A 19,937-nucleotide genomic window follows, 5' to 3' on the forward strand; every position below is an offset into this window, starting at 1 on the left:
CTCTATTAAATCTGATTTCAATATATCTATTTGCATTGATTATGTCAAGCATGGCTGCCTAGTGATTATTGGTCTAGACATCAATGTCCAGGAGGTAAAATCTGTAAGAAATCTGAAGTCTTCCTAGAGATTTTTTAATTATGCCAATAATTTTATTTCCCCCTACTTTAACACAAGCACAGGGATGAATAACTTCATTCATAACTCTGTCACAAACACCTTAACCTTGCAACTTAAAATATGTGTTTACAAATCCTCAAGACAATACTTTTTGATCACTACCAAAAGTAAACTGGAACCCCTTTCCACTTCACCCTCCCCCCTCCAAGACAAGAAACAGACAGGTTACTTCTCTTCAATCAATATAGTTGTTTTTCTCAAAATAGTGTCAGGCATTGAATTGAGTTGATGAAAAAAAGCAACATAAAATATTACATTTACCACTTTTTAAATTAGAGTCTTCAATATTGGATATTGGGCTTTTAAAGGGATTGATTCACGATTTTTTTCCAAATTTTGTTTTTCACTTTAAATGATCAAAATCTACAGTCTAATATGTTTAAAAGGTTTCATAAAAAATTCAAGGTTATATATCATGACAAAAGTTCATTATAGAGAGTTTATTATTTGTTTTGAAAACAAAGATTAAAGTGTGTTATTGTTTATGAAGTTTTCAAAATAAATTGATGTCAATCCAAGTTCATTAAATAAATCACGTTTCAAGTGTAATATACACTTACATTTGAAGAACATTATGATTTTTTTTAAAGATATGCTGTTTCTGACTTAGTAATGTGATTTAGTATTAAACATTAATGTAATATACACTTGCATTTCAAGCCCATTATGAATCTTTTTTAAAGATATGCTGTTTCTGACTTAGTAATATGGTTTAATGGTATAACACTGTACTAACAAAGTACTGCTAACACTTATTCCTGATGAACATGATGCCATTCATCATGCACCAGCGGAATGTGGTTACAGCGTTCTTTCCTGCTGTTCAATCACAAACAAAGTGTGACATTCATTATTTTTTGCACATATGGGAAAGAAAATTCTGGCAATCAAGATAATTCGAAGAAACACAGGTAAGCCACCCCTTGGCTGAGAGACAGAAACCTGATACTCTACTGTTCAGCTACAGTAACCCCTTACAACCTGATGCAAACAACTAACTGTCACGCTCAAACAATGCAATTTGTCTTCTACCTAGGTGGCAAAAATCAGTCATATTCAAGAAATCACAACTAAAGAATTTTCCTTTTCATTTTTTGCTGAATCACACTCTCTCTCTCTCTCAAGTTACATGCATAACAATAAGTAAAAAAAAAATCAAAATCTCTCGGAATTTCCTGTTTCACCTTGTTAAAAATCAATAATATCAGCTGACTTAGATAACTATGTTGCAGAAAGAATTTCCAATGACTCAAAATTGGAAGTCAATAAGATGGATCCCTCTGGCAGTCTGTAATAACCAAACAGTTAGTAGATGCTTAAAGTATTCCTCAGCCTTTAAACTACGCTCATTACATGATTCACAGAGGAAAGGAAACTTGTCCTCCATGACATTACTCATTTAACCACCATTCAGTTTCCAGTCAATACAAAGTAAATCAAAGACCATTAAATCACATTTCTATTAAGTAATCTATCATTAATAGTCAATTTGGTTTTTCCAATTTATAGTATATCTATTCAAAAGAAAGTGTTCATGGTCTGTGTTGCTTTGCTATTTGACTCAAAGAATGACATGAACTTGCATAATCAAATAGTCAGTTTTCCATTCATTCATAATTGCTGGAATGTGATAACAGGAACTTCAAAAATGAAGCTGAACATCTTTGCTAGTCAAGGGTTTCTAATTTCCTGATTTCCTCCCAAACCCTCAGCCTATCAAGCCATCAAATGATTGGACTCAATCTATATCGCTTGACCAATCATTTCAAAGCTGACGTCATTAGCGATCTACGTTCCGAGTGCCTCTAAACTGTAACAGCAACAAGCAAGCTCCAAATCATAACTAAGCATCGAGAGAGACTTCCAATCATGAAATGGGAAATCAAAAGTTTTCCACTTCCACCTCTCTGTACAAAATCCACCTATGTCCTTGCTCTTAAGATTATTAATTACAAACTTTCAAGTTTGTTTATTCTTATAAAATAAGAGAATTTTCATTTAATAGCTATATCTGAAGCTAAACTATTATGTGAGATATAAAGTCCTGACTTTAGAATTATATACAATAGTCTAACTAAGGGTTTGTGAAGAAATACATGTAGCACATCAACTTTTGATTAAACAACAAAGTCAATCAAAGGACACTGATCTAGCATTAAAATCAACAATCGAATAGGTGAATGGGAGAGAAGTCTAAGGAAAAAGATTCAATATTATTTTTCAAGGTAATATATTTTTCAAGGTTAGACAAATTGAAGCCGCATTCTAGAAATTCTGATATCACAACATAAAGAGCTATGCGAATCCGAATTTATGTTGATTTAGAATAATGTTTTACCATAGTTTAGAGGTCTTAAGATGATATATTAATAAAATACTAGTCTTCAAGGTCAATACATTTTTTTCCTTATTATCATCCCCCCCCCTTTTTTTTTTTTAAATTTTAAAAATGAGAGGGAGAGAGAGAGAAAGAGCTATAAAATTTCATAATTGTAATGATTTCTTATGATGTTCTAACATAATTAGGAAGTATTGAAGGTCAAACAACAATCGCAATCCTGGGAATCCTCTTTATGGCTAAACAAGGAACTCAAGGTTAAATAAAGGAACTCAAGGTCAGAGCGTTGAAACCGGGGAAACGAATTGTATTTATATTAATCAAACAAAATAAGATATCTTATCGGGTGAATTTTGGCGATTAGGCTATGGAAACTGATTTTAACTAAGGATTTATCCTGGACTCATGCGCGTGAAATCATTCAAATTATTCATTCCACCTGGACGGAATGATTTCAAACGGTGCATCCAGGATTTTTCCGTGCTCTTTCTCTCTGCATCAGTCCATAATGGGTTATGATCAATAACAACCACTTGCATGTCTTGCCAAATGTGACCTTCTTTGTTGAAATGTTCCCCTACGGGTTCGGTCACGCGTTTGGTTTTGATGGTTGATCGGTGGTTGTAATCGCATTGTTTTGTAAGTTTTCCCTCTAAATTTTTCTGATTTCTGTAATTTTTTCAAGAATAATTTTATTTTCATCCCGACCCGACCATGGTACAAACTCTCTAAACCATAGTCAGTAAACATGCTTTACAACGTAACCACCACCATTTTTATCACTCAGTACAATAGTGTATCACTCTTCTCACCAATGTAGTTTATCGATACTTGTCGTTTTTGTGTGTTATTTGTTTATGTAATATATGTCTCTTGATAAAGACGCGGGTTGCGTCGAAAATTTGAGTTTTAAATAACCAACAGTGTCGTGGCCTTTTCAGTGCTTTTATAAATTTCTTTACTGGCCTTGTATCTTCTCAGATCCGACACTTTAAGAAAGTAGGGTGTTGTTGGGTTTTTGTGCTTTTATATATATAGAAATAATAACACTCCAAATATAACATATTACACATTATAGCGTTTTCTGTACATCAAAGACTGTAAATATAAGCTGAACGTATAAATTGGGCGGTGTGTCAAGGGAAATTCGTTAATAGAAAAATAATACAACCTGAATTTGACATAGACAGTGTGGTTTTACAACCAATAGTAGTAAAGAATTTTGTTCTGATATTTTCAAGTATGCAGTACAATGTAGTAAAACGTGACTCTCATCTCCTACACAATCTAAAGAACACGGAGTACATATTCTGTCTTCTAATGCTTCCCCCTTGTATTTCCCCGTTTCTATTATATATGTGTATATTAAGTATACCACATCTTTAATAATTTAGCATGTAGAGATCTTCTAATATTTTGGAAATTTCAAAAACAAATGTCTCCTTTCACCCAATGTTTTATAACTATTTACATTGTACAGCCATTATATTAATATTGATAATGAACAAATCTATCATTTAATTTTGGTTTATCCATAATACTCATATCAGTTTTCATCAGGTCATTCCGATATCAGTTGATGTAGTATAAGTTTAAAATAACAAATGCTACCATATTATTGATTAATGATTTTTTTAAATATCATTTGACAAATGTATGTTTGTGAAAGAATTCAATATGAAAACAAATATCATCAAAAGAAGCTTTGTGACAATAAAATAACATATCAGGACATTACTCAATAACGCTCGACTGTGTCATCAGGTCATTCCGATATCAGGACATTACACCCTTGGTGTATTTCAAACCTAAAATAATGAAAAATAACCAACAAATATTAAAAATAATAGCTAAATATCTTAAGATATATACCAACTCATAAACATAATTAATTTGGATGCATAAAACATCGTAAAAATTTATCATTTTTGTAGAAATGTCTCATCAGGACATTACACCAAATATCAGGACATTACACCCCTCGGGTTTAAAAATGATGAATTATTATGCATTAAAATGCATATATTTTTAAAAAATTAGTATTTTATGAAAGGAAAACGTATATTTAATTAGATCGAATCTTAAAATATCATAGTTTTAAAATATGCTTTAGTGTAGATAGAATTATTGCCCATCAGGTCAATCAGGTCATTACACTTATCAGGTCATTACACCAACCCCGTCAGAAACTGTTGGCTAGCACAATAGCATGACACTATTGAATGACATTTTAAAGTTCCAAGTTTTTCACTTTAGAAGTTAGGAAATAAAAAAGACTTTCAAATCACATCAACACAGCTTTTAAAGTTACGAACATTTCTATAACAGTATGCTACAAGAACAAAAGCAGGACATCCTCAATGGATTCAAACCTTGATCAAGGACTAATTGATATAACTGATGAAACCTGCATTGAAATTTCCACAATTTGGTGTGTCCACTTAATGTACTGGATGTATATTGTTATGAAAAATACATTCACATTCTATAGATTCAGGCTATAATTATTTGAATTATTTATTTAAAAGCAAAATAATGTCAATGAAAAAAAAAAAAAAATTCCTGATTCTCTCTGTTGCTTATTTTTATGAATGCAAAATTAATTCATCGTAAATCAATAATGCAGATCTGGTGAAAATAAGATATTGCAAAAAAAATTCTGGATCTCTAGACTTTGTTTTGTAATTACACGAGGAGGCCTGTGGGTCACATTGCTCACCTCAACATTGACATTTCTCACATAAAACTTTAACCTCCCTTGGATCCCATCCTGGCCTGCAGGGATAATGGATTAAACAAACATGAATATCCATTCATATTCAACAACTTCTCTTCTTCAGATGAAAATCTTAAAACTTCAAACTCCATTGTGGTTTTGCCCTGCCCAGGTCATGGCTTTAACAAAGTCAAATCTTAAATTTTTTAAGGAAGCTTATAATATTGTTACTTTGTCTCTATTATATCCCTTTGCAAAAGAACATTGTCACTTACTACAAGATATTTCAATCCCCTTTACCCAATGATGCTTTATATCAAGTTTGATTTCAAGTGATCAAGTGCTTTTTGAGAAGAAGGCAAGAATGTGAAATGACAGACAAACAGACAGAAGACAATCTTTTATGACAAAAACTTTAAGCTCAGTAAAGCTAAAAATGTGTTCAATGTAACCTCTGGATCAAACAGCTTAGAATAACTTGTACTGTTGGCAGGTGAATCAAGAGTGCTCGAATCCTATAATCCAGTTTTAACCTGAATGTACATTCAGCCAAAACAGCCTGCAGCACATCTGAACAACAAGTGTTGGGCACAGCCCATCCCCACATCGTTCTATCCTGTAAAATGTTAGTTACAACCATCACCACAGGCACTTACCTTTCTTCCTTTTCTAAATCTTCTGGATTTTCCTTTTCCTCTGTTTTTATATTCACTATAGAGACAAAACATGATATTAGTTGTGCTTCCGATGTATTCTTTATCATGTAAACAGTTTAGAAAGTATTTCTAACAGACATTGCTGAATGCTGATAAATTTCCCTACCTCTGAACTTCAATGACTTCCAATGCTCTTTCTGCACATCTAAGGCATCTCTTATACACTTAATTGCACTGGAAAAAAAAGAAAATGCAATAGGCAGGATTCTTACTTATGAATAATTGAACTTCACTGCATGGTATTTGTAGTAAATTATAACAATTAAACAAATAATACTGCAGTAGTTTACAAAATCAATGTCTCCTGTTCTGAGTGAACTGCACCAAACCTTGAGAAATCATGGACCTCTTCTAAAATGGACCATTCTTCTTCGCAAAGGATCACACAAACTTTTGCCTTCTACTGCACTAATTACTGTGGGTGTGATTTCCATGACTTACCTGTCTTTGGGCTGGGTGTAGGTAGGTATGATTTCGTTGACTTACCTGTTTTTGGGCTGGGTGTAGATATGTATGGTGTCGGTGACTTACCTGTCTTTGGGCTGGGTGTAGATAGGTGTGATTTCGATGACTTACTTGTCTTTGGGCTGGGTGTGGGTATAAGTATGATTTCAATGATTTACTGGTAGCTGTCTTTGGGCTGGGTGTGGGTATGTGTGGTTTCGATAACTTACCTGTCTTTGGGCTGGGTGTAGGGCAGGTGTGGTCTGGATGACTTACCTGTCTTTGGGCTGGGTGTGGGTAGGTGTGATGTCGATGACTTACCTGTCTTTAAGCTGGGTGTGATTTCGATGACTTACCTATCTTTGGGCTGGGTGTGGATAGGTATGATTTCTTTGACTTACCTGTCTTTGGGCTGGGTGTGGGCAGGTGTGGTGTCAATGACTTACCTGTCTTTGGGCTGGGTGTGGGCAGGTGTGGTGTCAATGACTTACCTGTCTTTGGGCTGGGTGTAGGGCAGGTGTGGACATCCATCCCCTAGGAGAATAGAGGTACACATCGCCATGGAGTTTGATATGGCTGCTAAATGATATCCTCCCTATCAAATCATACAAAAACTATAATACCATAGTGGCTAAAGAATAGGACAAGAGCAGTTATTGTAACATTATATATATGACATGTTTCAGGGTACCAACATATTATCATAGCACTGTTTGTCAAATGTGGTTATGACAAACTCCTAAGAACATCTAAAGTTACTTTTTCCCTGTAATTCACTATTCTGTATTTTAGACATGAGTTTCAAAATTTTTGGTAAAAGCATTCCTGTTCATTAAACTATCGTCGACTGCCCTATTTCGGTGCCTGACCAGAATCAGTGACCTTTTGTTTATGTGTGCGCGCTGTCGTTTCCGGGTGTAGATTGCATCATCAATTTTGCCGTAGTGTTTGCAAACATATATAGAGTACGTCTTCAATTTTTTCCCGAAAATGAACTACTAGAAGGAGCATATGCAAAAAATCAACACAAGCACCCAAAAAATAAGCCCATTTACTTAATATTACTTTTTCAAGCAAACCTTCAAATTAATATAAAGTATACCAAAAGTATGGAATTCTACACTATGTTATTTAATTCATTGATGTTTAGTTGCACATTCCTCCTATATTTATGTTTTAACAGTTACAAACTTTTGGCAAACTTGTATCAACAATGGTCACCGAAATAGGTGATGTCACCGTTATAGGACCACAAAGTGACAGGTTTTTTGTTACGAAAATATATTCAATTAACGTACCAATGAATTTGGAATTTTTGGATGAAAGTAAAGGAATTTAATTACTTTAAAGGTAGGTGTGTCATTTATTTATTTAATCCAAGTGATTAATGAGAAAATCGCGGTTTATCACTAAGGTCACCGAAACTGGTCACTGTTCGATGGGTGAAGATTTTTAACTATACATTTTCTATGAAAACTTGGAGCCAGTACTGTGACCTCATCCTGATCCAAAGGGTTATGATTTTTAAACAAGAGGCCCATGGGCCACATCGCTCACCTGAGTCACCTTGGCCCATATCTGAAGACTTTCCATATATATTTGCATGTAAAACCTTAGTCCCTATTATGGCCCAAACTACCCTTTGCAAACTTGAATCTACACTATGTCAGAAAGCTTTCATGTAAATGTCAACTTCTTTGGCCCAATGGTTCTTGAGAAGAAGATTTTTAAAGCTTTTTCCTATATTTGTATGTAAAACTTTGACCCCCCCCCCCCCACTTGTGGCCCCATCCTACCCCCCTGGGGCCATGATTTGAACAAACTTGAATCTGCACTATGTCAGAAAGTTTCCATGTAAAAATCAGCTTTTCTGCCTCAGTGGTTCTTGAGAAGAAAATTTCTAAAGATTTTTCCTATATATTTGTATGTAAAACTTTGATCCCCTATTGTGGCCCCATCCAACCCCCGGGGCCCATGATTTGAACAAACTTGAATCTGCATTATATCAGGAAGCTTTCATGTAAATCTCAGCTTTTCTGGCTTAGTGGTTCTTGAGAAGAAGATTTTTAAAGTTTTTCCCTATATATTTGTGTGCAAAACTTTGATCCCCCCTTGGGGCCCCATCCTATACCCGGGGGCCATGATTTGAACAAACTTGAATCTGCACTATGTCAGAAAGTTTTCATGTAAAAATCAGCTTTTCTGACTCAGTGGTTCTTGAGAAGAAGATTTTTAAAGATTTTTTCTATATATTTGTATGTAAAACTTTGATCCCCTATTGTGGCCCCATCCAACCCCCGGGGCCCATGATTTGAACAAACTTGAATCTGCATTATGTCAGGAAGCTTTCATGTAAATCTCAGCCTTTCTGGCTTAGTGAGTTCTTGAGAAGAAGATTTTTAAAGTTGTTCCCTATATATTTGTGTGTAAAACTTTGATCCCCCCTTGGGGCCCCATCTTATCCCCGGGGGCCATGATTTGAACAAACTTGAATCTGCACTATGTCAGAAAGTTTTCATGTAAAAATCAGCTTTTCTGGCTCAGTGGTTTTTGAGAAGAAGATTTCTAAATATTTTTCCTATATATTTGTATGTAAAACTTTGATCCCCCCTTGTGGCCCCATCCTACCACCGGGGACCATGATTTGAACAAACTTGAATCTGCAATATGTCAGGAAGCTTTCAGGTAAATTTCAGCTCTTCTGGCCCAGTGGTTCTTGAGAAGAAGATTTTTAAATGACCCCACCCTATTTTTGCATTTTTGTGATTATCTCCCCTTTGAAAGGGACATGGCCCTTCATTTGAACAAACTTGAAAGCCCTTCACCCAAGGATGTTTTTGGCCATGTTTGGTTGAAATTGGCCCAGTGGTTCTGGAGAAGAAGTCGAAAATGTGAAAAGTTTAACAGACAGACGGACAGACAGACAGACGGACAGACAGACGACGGACAAATAGCGATCAGAAAAGCTCACTTGAGCTTTCAGCTCAGGTGAGCTAAAAAAAATGAATATATGATATGCATTGAATATCCTCTCGGGGAAAGCTTCTATTATTTCAAATATCTGATCATGACACTACATACATAGAAAATCATATTGTTTTAAACTTACCTCTAACACCATAACTAATTTTCCATTGGCTAGTGAAGACAACATGTGGGTCATGTGACCATATCCAGCAGGCGTGACCAGGTAACATCCCTACAATTTACCATTTGATATACATTTATTCAAAATTATTATTAATATTTAGGGAATGAATACTTATGATAACCATATTATACAATATATAATGGTTTTGAAGCAGATGATAGTTTATAAACTGCGAAGACATACTGAAAAAAAAATGTGCTTTTTAATTTGACAAACTGCCAAGAGACATCATTTTCATTGTGCCCAAATCACCAGAAGTACAGGGCATCATACACAAGCTTGTTTATGATCCAGAAGTACAGGGCATCATACACAAGCTTGTTTATGATCCAGAAGTACAGGGCATCATACACAAGCTTGTTTATGATCCAGAAGTACAGGGCATCATACACAAGCTTGTTTATGATCCAGAAGTACAGGGCATCATACACAAGCTTGTTTATGATCCAGAAGTACAGGGCATCATACACAAGCTTGTTTATGATCCTTGTAAACGCAGATTGTGTATACATCATTACAAATATTGTACCAGAGAATATACAAGTTTGCATGATCCCTGTACTTGAATATTGTCAATACGTATACATCGTAATAAATATTATTATACTTTAATTCATGTAAAATACTTGAATCTGATTGGTCGAGAAGCATTTGAAAAAACATATTGTTACCCTCTGAGAACAGAAAGCACGTGCTCCAGGGTGATAGTATCTAACAGTACTTGACAACGGGTGATGTTATAAAAAAATATCATATGCATCAAATTTATGCGTGTACGGTTCGGCGTAGATTGTTAGATGACGTCATTTGAGTGTTTGTAATAAACACGAATACCCGCATCGATATACGAAATATCGCATGACAGTGATTGATCAAATGTAAACAAATGTAAGTTTTTTCTGCTTTGTTGTTTATATAACATTCAGTATAATAAAACAAATATTGCATGTAGTTGAGGGTAACATTGAAATTTCACCCCTCGAGAAACCATTGTCAACCTCAGCTATGCCTCGGTTGACAATGGTTTTCTCGGGGTGAAAATTTTCAATGTTACCCTCAACTACATGCAATATTTATATATTGTACTAGAGACTATACAAGCTTGCATGATCCCTGTACATGAATATTGTCAATACATCATAATAAATATTGTACCAGAGGATCTCCCATTGCAGCATCAAATCCTGCTGACACCAGAACCAACTCCGGACCAAACTGCAACAGATAGACACATTGGAATGTATGAATACACTTTAAATGATTGCACACAACAAACCGTGTAACAGGAAATGTACTTCTGAGTGAGTTTATCATTTCTCTAACTCAGTCCTACCTCGTATGCTATTGGCATGACAACCTGCTGAAAGGCTGCAATGTATTCGGAATCTCCCATGGGGCCCTATAAGATAATGACGACATCACTATTTCCATGACTACACTACTTTTGTCCTTTAATACATGCATGGTATTATAGGTTTGTAATGTGGAAGTTAATCTGCATTCAGCAACTTCCAGGCCTGGCCAGGAGGTTATAAAACTTTTACCATACTCATACTCAAACTCAGCCATATTTGTTTTGAGTACTACTCTGAGCAAGCTCCGAAGCATACTCGAAAAATCTTGAGCATGTACTCCATTTGAGTATGAATGATTTTATAAAATTTTTATAACCTTCACTTTTGATATGAGTATGATTTAGAGCACAGAGTTTGAGTACGAAAACAAGTTCAAGAAGTTTTATAACCTCCAGGCCAGATTAAATTTCTACATAATGTGTATACATATGAATTTTTAATATAGACAAAAATACATAGAATATCAGATTTTTTTTTCTCTTTTAAAATTTCAGATGTGGGGTGTGTGGTTGATATAGTAGTAACTTACATTATTCCACGCAATGTTGACATTGAAGCCAACTCCTTCCCCCTCCCCCACATTGGTGTGGCTACCCTGGGTGGTGCATGGATAAAAGAAACTCTGGTCGTAGCGGTGAAGGCTTATAAAAAGCACACTGAAGAAAAATCTCTGCTCATTAAACAATATCCATGATACAACTTGAGCGTGTACTTAAAATGAACTCTTTGTAAAGCTTAATAAAACTCAGGACTGTAACTTCATATCACTGGACAGGTATCGACAATTTTATACCAGTATACTGTAAATCACATGATATTCGCAAGAACATTATTTACACATAATTTCACAAGACTAGCCATTAAGTTCTTGCTGATAAATTCTTACACATAGGAGACTTTAGCAATAAATAACAGTTAGCGAAAGTTATGTCTCATGAATATATACATGTGCATTTCTACATCATTGTATCCATACAGAAATACGGTCTCGCAACATAAAAGTTATCTACAGTACATGAACCTGTACAAGTTCTTTGGGATCTTCAAAACTCTTTTCAAAGGCAATGTTTCATGACGTATTAAAAATGAAATACAATTTACCAATATATAAATTATATGATAAATGTGCAAATAGATCAGTTCACGTTTTGTATCTACATGTATTTCTGAAATTTCCTAACTTCGGTTAGTGCTGTCTACTGTAAAAGTTACCACAGAGACTTCACCTCGAGTCCTCATAAAACTGCTGTTGTGTGCCGTTACCATGGTGAATATCCCAGTCCACTATTAAAATTCTGAAAAGTCAATGTCATTCATTACGTATTTACATTACACAGATTGAAATTAGATCTACATGTACTCTTTTAGTTAATATGAGATAATGATATAAAAGTAGAAAACCACTTCTCACATGACCTTCAATTGTAAAGTGCAAGCGTTTTAAGAATACTGACATCTAACATCTTTAACCATGTTCGAGTAGACTTCTCTCTGGTTCTATCACAGTGAATCTGAAACAGCTTTACACATCTGTGACTGAAATTAATTTCTACATGTCTCAATGTTATCTGTTCCTCTACATACAGTGTTGTGTAGTATGTGTGTACTCATGTGACCTAGACAAGATTCTAAATGATCTATTTATAGAATGATGTTTGGGAGAGTTCAATTATAAAAAGATGACATAATACAATATTTGCTAGCATTGTATACTTTCTTGATACAGAATTCTCTGGATGTTGTTTTAGTATAAATAGACTGTACATTTTGTGGTAATAATCACTCTACAGAATTACAATGGATATTGCATTACTGGGGACTGAACAGCCGATTTCAACAGCACTATTAACAGGCTTATTCCCTTGTGTGAATTTCAGCTCATTGGTAAACAAATAACAGACACTGCTTTGTGAATTTTGATTCCTGTAAGCTAGTATTTTTCTTTGATTTTATTTAATTTAAATAATAGTAAATAAATTGTTAAATCTTTGAAATCCTATTACTGATTTTTCCTTACCCATAACAATAGTTAAATATATATGTATACAGGTTCCTATACCAACGTATTCAAAATTAAATGCAATCAAATGTCAGAATCAGATTGAGGCAATCATAGATTTTCGATAATATGTCTGCATAAATTATCGATATTGTGTCTGCGTAAATTATCAATATTGTGTCTGTGTAAATTATGGATACTGTGTCTGCATAAATTATTGATATTGTGTCCGTTTATATCAAATTCATGAAGATTTATAAAACACATAAATTATCAATATTGTGTCTGTTTATATCAATCTCATACGAATTTATAAAATAAATAAATTATCAGTATCATGTCTGTTTATATTTAATTCGTGCAGATTTATAAAATAAATAAATTATCGATATCGTGTCTGTTTATATCAAATTCGTGCAGATTTCTAAAATAAATAAATTATCGATATCGTGTCTGGTTTATATCAAATTCGTGCAGATTTATAAAATAAATAAATTATCGATATCGTGTCTGTTTATATCAAATTCGTGCAGATTTATAAAATAAATAAATTATCGATATTGTGTCTGTTTATATCAAATTCGTGCAGATTTATAAAATAAATGAATTATTGATATTGTGTCTGTTTATATCAAATTCGTGCAGATTTATAAAATAAATAAATTATCGATATCGTGTCTGGTTTATATCAAATTCGTACAGATTTATAAAATAAATAAATTATCGATATCGTGTCTGTTTATATCAAATTCGTACAGATTTATAGTTTGCTGCAGGATTTTTATAATGAATTACATGTAGCATATCCAAAACTGCAAAAATGGTGTCAAAATATCACTGACTCAGAAATAAAAGAACAGGTATATGCAGGGTTTATGCTATATCTAACCATCTTTTCCATCAGCACGCCTACAGATCTGACTTACTTTTTGACATTGTATTTGTTTTGTGCGTATTTGGCAGCAATGGCTACATTATTGAAGAAACAGAATCCCATTGCCTGCGTGCATTCAGCATGGTGTCCTGGAGGTCTGAAATTAAACACCACTCCTATAACAAGGTAAATCTAGTATCACTGTTAAGTTTACATAGCTGATCTCCATGAAATGACATTAACAAAAGGGGCAATGCCTCACATCAAATGATTCAGGTGATTTCAATATCTTGGTTTAATTTAAATACTTAATGCTGTAACTTTGACCAAATGACCTTGGTTCAGGGTCAATCATGAGCAAACCTTTTGCTATGCATCCAACAAAGTTATGAGTTAGTCACAAAATATGGTGATTCATATCTAAAGTAACCCATAATTTTGTTTTCATAGGTGTAAAAATAATATACATACCTAACAATCGCAACTCCATTCTGACTCTGCAATTAAAAAAGAATCTAATCATTATGCTAATATCCTCCTGTAAATACCCACTACTTCATAATTAATATTTACATTACTAGAAGCATGTCACATACAACACAATAAACTAGTTCATTACCTTAATCATCATAAGACAGAGCTACGAATACCTGGCTAGTTACTAATGAATGCTGGGATATATTGTTTTACGAATATAATCTTAACGCTTATTGTCAGTGGGCCAACTTTGAAACAGCATTTATAAGACAGAGCTACGAATACCTGGCTAGTTACTAATGAATGCTGGGGTATATTGTTTTAAGGATATAATCTTAACACTTATTGTCAGTGGGCCGACTTTGAAACAGCACTTATATACTTCTCTGATTGCAAAATCAGCATAGAAAATGTATGTCATCTAGACTAGCAATACAGTCAAACATTGGCACTGAGAAAAAACTTTGAGATATCTGAGGATTTGAGATATCGAGAGTAAAAAAGAATAAGTGGTTGGGACTTTTGAATCCCTTCGACATATCCGTTGGTTTCTGAGATACTGAAGTTCAACTGTACATCATCCCATGATTAGATTTACCGATTTCACCACCATTACACTATTCAGAACATCCAATCATTAGACACACCCACTTGACTGACATCACATTTATATAACATCCAATCATTAGACACACCCACTTGACTGGCATTACATATACATAACATCCAATCATTAGACACACCCCCTTGACTGACATTACATATGCATAACATCCAATCATTAGACACACCCACTTGACTGACATTACATATATATAACATCCAATCATTAGACACACCCACTTGACTGACATTACATAAATATAACATCCAATCATTAGACACACCCACTTGACTGGCATTACATGGCCATTACATACAGTTATTAGACAAATCTTTTAGACTGGTGTTATACTATCTGTAGCATCCATTCATTTGAGATACTGATATAACTAGCATTACATATTCACTGATTTAACTAGCATTACATATTCACTGATTTATCTAGCATTACATATTCACTGATTTATCTAGCATTACATATTCACAACAACCAGTTATTAAACATGCCTACTTGACAAGGATTATATTTTCTCACATAATCACCAGTGTGAGATTGACTTTACCCATGTGAGACAGCCATGTGAGATTTTTCTGTCTCACACTGCTGCGGCGTCATTTGATTGTGACGTCATATATTTTCTATGATTTACGTTACACGGTGAAGATTTACGTTACACGGTGAAGTAAAAATATTTTGCATTGTTATCTTTGAATTTTAATTTATATAGCTTTCTGGCGGACAATCTTGGGTTTTTAAGTTTACACTTATAGTGTAAACCATTTTCGGGTATGCTCTTTCTGCCTATCTAATTAGTTTTTGCATCGAAGTTCAAATGAGGATTTTGATAATTTAGAATTTTCTCAAAGCTCCTAAATTTATACACTAAACTGTAGGTAAAATGTGAGAAAAATAATCCTTCATTATTTACTCGTGTGGGATAGGGAAATTCCACCGAGGGGACAAGATTCGCTGTCTAGGACTCGGCAAAGCCTCGTCCTAAACTGCGAATCTTGTCCCCTCGGTGGAATTTCCCTATCCCACACTCGTACTAATGAAGGATTCTATTAATCTGTAACATCCAATTATTAGACACACCTATCTGACTAAGACTACATTATCTGTAACTTCCGATCATTACGCATATACTTTATTCACATTGAAAAATTAATAGAACATCAAATCAACAGACAAAGGTATTTAATTGACTAGTATTACTTTATCTACAATGTCTAATGATTAGACACACCGACGTGACCAGCTTTACCTTATCCATATCACTCAGTCGTTATATCGTCTCAACTACCATAAAAATTCATAAAATATCAAATCAATAAGCATAACTACTTGATAAATACGTTGGTTGTTTGTTTGTTTTATGAGAATTATTTACTCATATTTGAGACATCACCAGTCCTACTACTTTTATAACATGCTGTATCATTTTTATTGTGTGCAGTGCTTTAGAGTGATTATTCATAGTCATATAAGGCGCTATATAAATAAATGTTATTATTATTAAGTACCATAAATTTAGACCTATGCTTGGCACTTATTGCCATAGCAGTGAGGGATTCTTTAATGTGTCAATGCCTGCTCTGACACGGGACCTCTGATTTTAAGGTCATATCCAAAAGATCCGTGATTCTCACCTCTATGGAGCGCCAAATTAACATAAACTCAAATAATTGAAGATATCTTCAATTATTTGAAGATATCATCAATTCAATTATTGCTCTCTTTAATTGAATTAATGCGCGCATTAAATCAATTATTGCTCTCATCAAATGAATTAATGCGCGCTTCAATTCAATTATTGCTCTCATCAATTGAATTAATGCGCGTATCAATTGAATTAATGAGAGCAATAATTGATTTAATGCGCGCATTAATTCAATTATTGCTCTCTTCAATTCAATTGATGAGAGCATCAATTGAATTAATGAGAGCAATATTAGATTTGATGCTTCAATTCAATTATTGCTCTCATCAAATGAATTAATGCGTGCATCAATTCAATTATTGCACTCATCAATTGATTTAATGCGCGCATTATATCAATTATTGCTCTCTTCAATTGAATTGTAGCGCACATCAATTCAATTGTTGATATCATTAATTCATTTGAAGAGATCATTAATTCAATTAAAGCGCGCATCAATTCAGCAGAAGAATTAATGCTATCATCAATTCATTTAATGCGCGCAATAATTCAGAATTGAAGATATCATTAATTATTTGAAAAGATCTTTAATTAAATTGTTGCGCACATCAAATGAATTGATGATATCTTCAAATAATTGAAGATATCTTCAATTATTTGAGTTTATGTTAATTTGGCGCTCCATACACCTCTAAATGTTGAGTGTTTGGTGAAGGAGCATTCACTACCTATGTTTATGTGATTGTCTTAGGTTTGGCGCAGCCATGGCACGATCGGGGCTCGAATTCATGACTTCCCAGTTACACTTGATGAATATTACATTATCTATAACATCCAATCAAATATCACAACATACTGGACTGCCTTGCCTACCTGACCAGTCAATACATTATCCACCACATCCAACACAAATCCGGCAGCCATCCGAGCAGAGAAGTATGAGTCCTACAACAAACATGCAGATCTTGTGAGAAACAAAACTTCTGTACATCATCAAATGAGAATCTTCAAGATACTGAAGATGCAAGTATCGGAAATGATTGCATTATCAGGGGGCATAACTCCAGAATGGCAAAAGTGATATTGGTCAAATTTGAACTCCAAAATGTGTTTATTAGTCACTAAGAAGAATTCCAAATTCCAATTGATTTGTTTATGACTGAACTCAAGTTTTCACTTAAAACAAAAATATTTGGCTATTTTCTATTCATCAAGGTGCTTACCTACAGAATAATCAAAGTACTGAAAGTGCTTACTAACAGAATAACAAGAGAGATTTGTCAAAACTGAACTCATTCTGCGTTTTATAGTAGTCCTTATTAAAACATTTCCAAATTTCTACAGATTCTGTTAAGGCTTACAGTCATTAGCCAAAACCTCATATTTGGGTATTTTCCACAACATCAAGGGGCATAACTTGGGGACGTCTTTAGGTCCCTAACTAATGTTGATCAATCAATGCTCACTCAGGTTATGATATGGAAACAAATATAAAGATCCCTCATCAAACTAATTATTAGTCAGCCCAACTTTGTTCGGGGGACTTAAAAACAATTGTTATTTTAATCAACTTCAAATTGCAATGACAGTTAGGTAAGCACGAAATGTCTGTCAATTGTTAATCAAGGCATTATCCTCATTAAGATTTCTTGATTCATCATGGTTTTTATCAATCTAATCAAAATTAGATCCTTTGATCCACTCACCTATGATCCCTCCACACAGGTGAGCGGATCAAAGGATCTAATTTTCATGAGATTGGGTTTATATAAAAGAAAGTATTGTTGTAATTGTCATAGAATTGATCTTTTTGGTCTTCCTGTTAAACCAAGGAATGGAAAACAGATGGCCATATTGCTTTAAAAAGCACATTGCGTAATACTTGACTAGATTATAAATATTCCACTTACTTTACAAAGATAAATGGAGGAAAACTTCCCTTCCATATTTTTCAGTTCAAATGGATTTTTATCTTCAGTGCTCTTTATTTCCTCAACATGAGCTGAACTGAAATAAATCTCAAACTTGAGTATGGAGATGCCAGTCAATGTTACTGAAACGTTAATTATCCACTAATATATGAACACAGAACACTGTCACAATAGCCTCATTTACAAAACACTGTGACTCAAATTATTTTTTGCAGCAAATATGTTGATATTACAGAAAATATAAGTCTAAAATTAAAACCTGTGGATTAGGGTCAGTTCCGCTTCAGTGGCCATTCTTGTCTAAAACAGTATTTAAAAATATATTAGTTTATCAACAATAACCGAATTAGATCTTTAGACAAAAGACATTTCAGAATTTGATTATTGTATTTTTATGAACAATTTGTAGCTGTATCAGTTGAATTTTTTTATTGTTTACCTCGACCCTTGTACATCTTTCAGTCAGTCCCCATTCTGTGTGTTTATCAAATATCCGCGTAATCCTGTCTGGGGCCTCGGGATGGCTGTACAAAACACACACGTACATAATTTATTAAACGTTCACTTGAAACACTTGGAGGAAATTTTTTTTAAAAGGTATCAGTTAGTGAGACAATGTTCTCCCAACTAAGGCCCAGGCATGTTTGTTGACCTCTATCTACCATACCGCTCTGACCTTGACTTATCTGTTCATCAGAATGAAAAGTATCTATTTTGTTTTGTTCATATAACTGTGACTACAGCCATTATTGTAGACAGGCTGGGCTGCGTTCAAGATTGTAGCAGCTAGCCTACAGTACACGACACGAGTTTTATACACCCCACCGTGGAAAGACCACGGAGGAAAATCCACGGAGATACACCGTGTCCTCCGTGTTCCACAGTGTGTGTTATTTGCGAATACACACAGCTGCTAAGAGCTTTGTTCTGGCCACGGGCGCCTTGCAGGAGATGTGAAAATGTGCCGCAGGCCAAATAATCAAGATAAGGGTGGAATTTTAAGAAAAGAAAAAATGTCAATATCCCCCCCCCCCCCTTGATACTTATATTGTTTTTCAGCATATTGAGCTGATTCCAACGATACCAAACACTATATATTATGCTTTTAAGAAAACCTGGTTTTGACTTTTTTCTTTTAGTCTTCTTTCTTCATTAAAATATTCTAAAAATTCTATGTTTAAATAATGTGTACTTGCAGGCAATTCCTGTTTTGAAAGCGAATTAGTATATTCAGTAAATGAAAAACATACATGTACAACATGTGATAGGGATATTTAATAATTACCCATGTGCTCTCTCTCTCTCTCTCTCTCTCTCTCTGTGTGTGTGTGACAAATGCGCTGTTTAACATAATTACCTCCATCATATTGTGTTGATATGCATCTTGACAAATATAACTTTATCCAATATAGAAATTAGAGCATTGTCGATGATTAACAAATTGGAATTAATTTATTACGTAATTAATAGAAGCAAAAATACAAACCATCGA

At 34.1% G+C, this 19,937-nt stretch overlaps 1 protein-coding gene across 6 annotated transcripts in view; it reads right to left on the reverse strand.

Annotated features, from left to right (window-relative positions):
- The window catches only part of LOC125656617 (histone deacetylase 6-like), a 122,020-nt gene that overhangs the window by 54,274 nt on the left and 47,809 nt on the right, over nt 1-19,937 (reverse strand). For all 6 annotated transcript variants that reach the window (XM_056143685.1, XM_056143684.1, XM_056143686.1 and 3 more), the window contains 14 exons: nt 18,885-18,969; nt 18,705-18,745; nt 18,425-18,521; nt 17,388-17,459; nt 14,245-14,270; nt 13,826-13,930; nt 12,127-12,195; nt 11,430-11,556; nt 10,879-10,944; nt 10,701-10,760; nt 9,504-9,593; nt 6,886-6,989; nt 6,057-6,124; nt 5,891-5,945 (listed from right to left, as the gene is read on the reverse strand). In XM_056143685.1, the coding sequence (XP_055999660.1) occupies nt 5,891-5,945; nt 6,057-6,124; nt 6,886-6,989; nt 9,504-9,593; nt 10,701-10,760; nt 10,879-10,944; nt 11,430-11,556; nt 12,127-12,195; nt 13,826-13,930; nt 14,245-14,270; nt 17,388-17,459; nt 18,425-18,521; nt 18,705-18,745; nt 18,885-18,969 (1,065 nt within the window). The remainder of the gene's footprint in view (nt 1-5,890; nt 5,946-6,056; nt 6,125-6,885; nt 6,990-9,503; nt 9,594-10,700; nt 10,761-10,878; nt 10,945-11,429; nt 11,557-12,126; nt 12,196-13,825; nt 13,931-14,244; nt 14,271-17,387; nt 17,460-18,424; nt 18,522-18,704; nt 18,746-18,884; nt 18,970-19,937) is intronic.

The sequence above is a fragment of the Ostrea edulis genome, chromosome 7, assembly GCF_947568905.1.
Source record: "Ostrea edulis chromosome 7, xbOstEdul1.1, whole genome shotgun sequence".
In the NCBI taxonomy this organism is placed as follows: domain Eukaryota; kingdom Metazoa; phylum Mollusca; class Bivalvia; order Ostreida; family Ostreidae; genus Ostrea; species Ostrea edulis.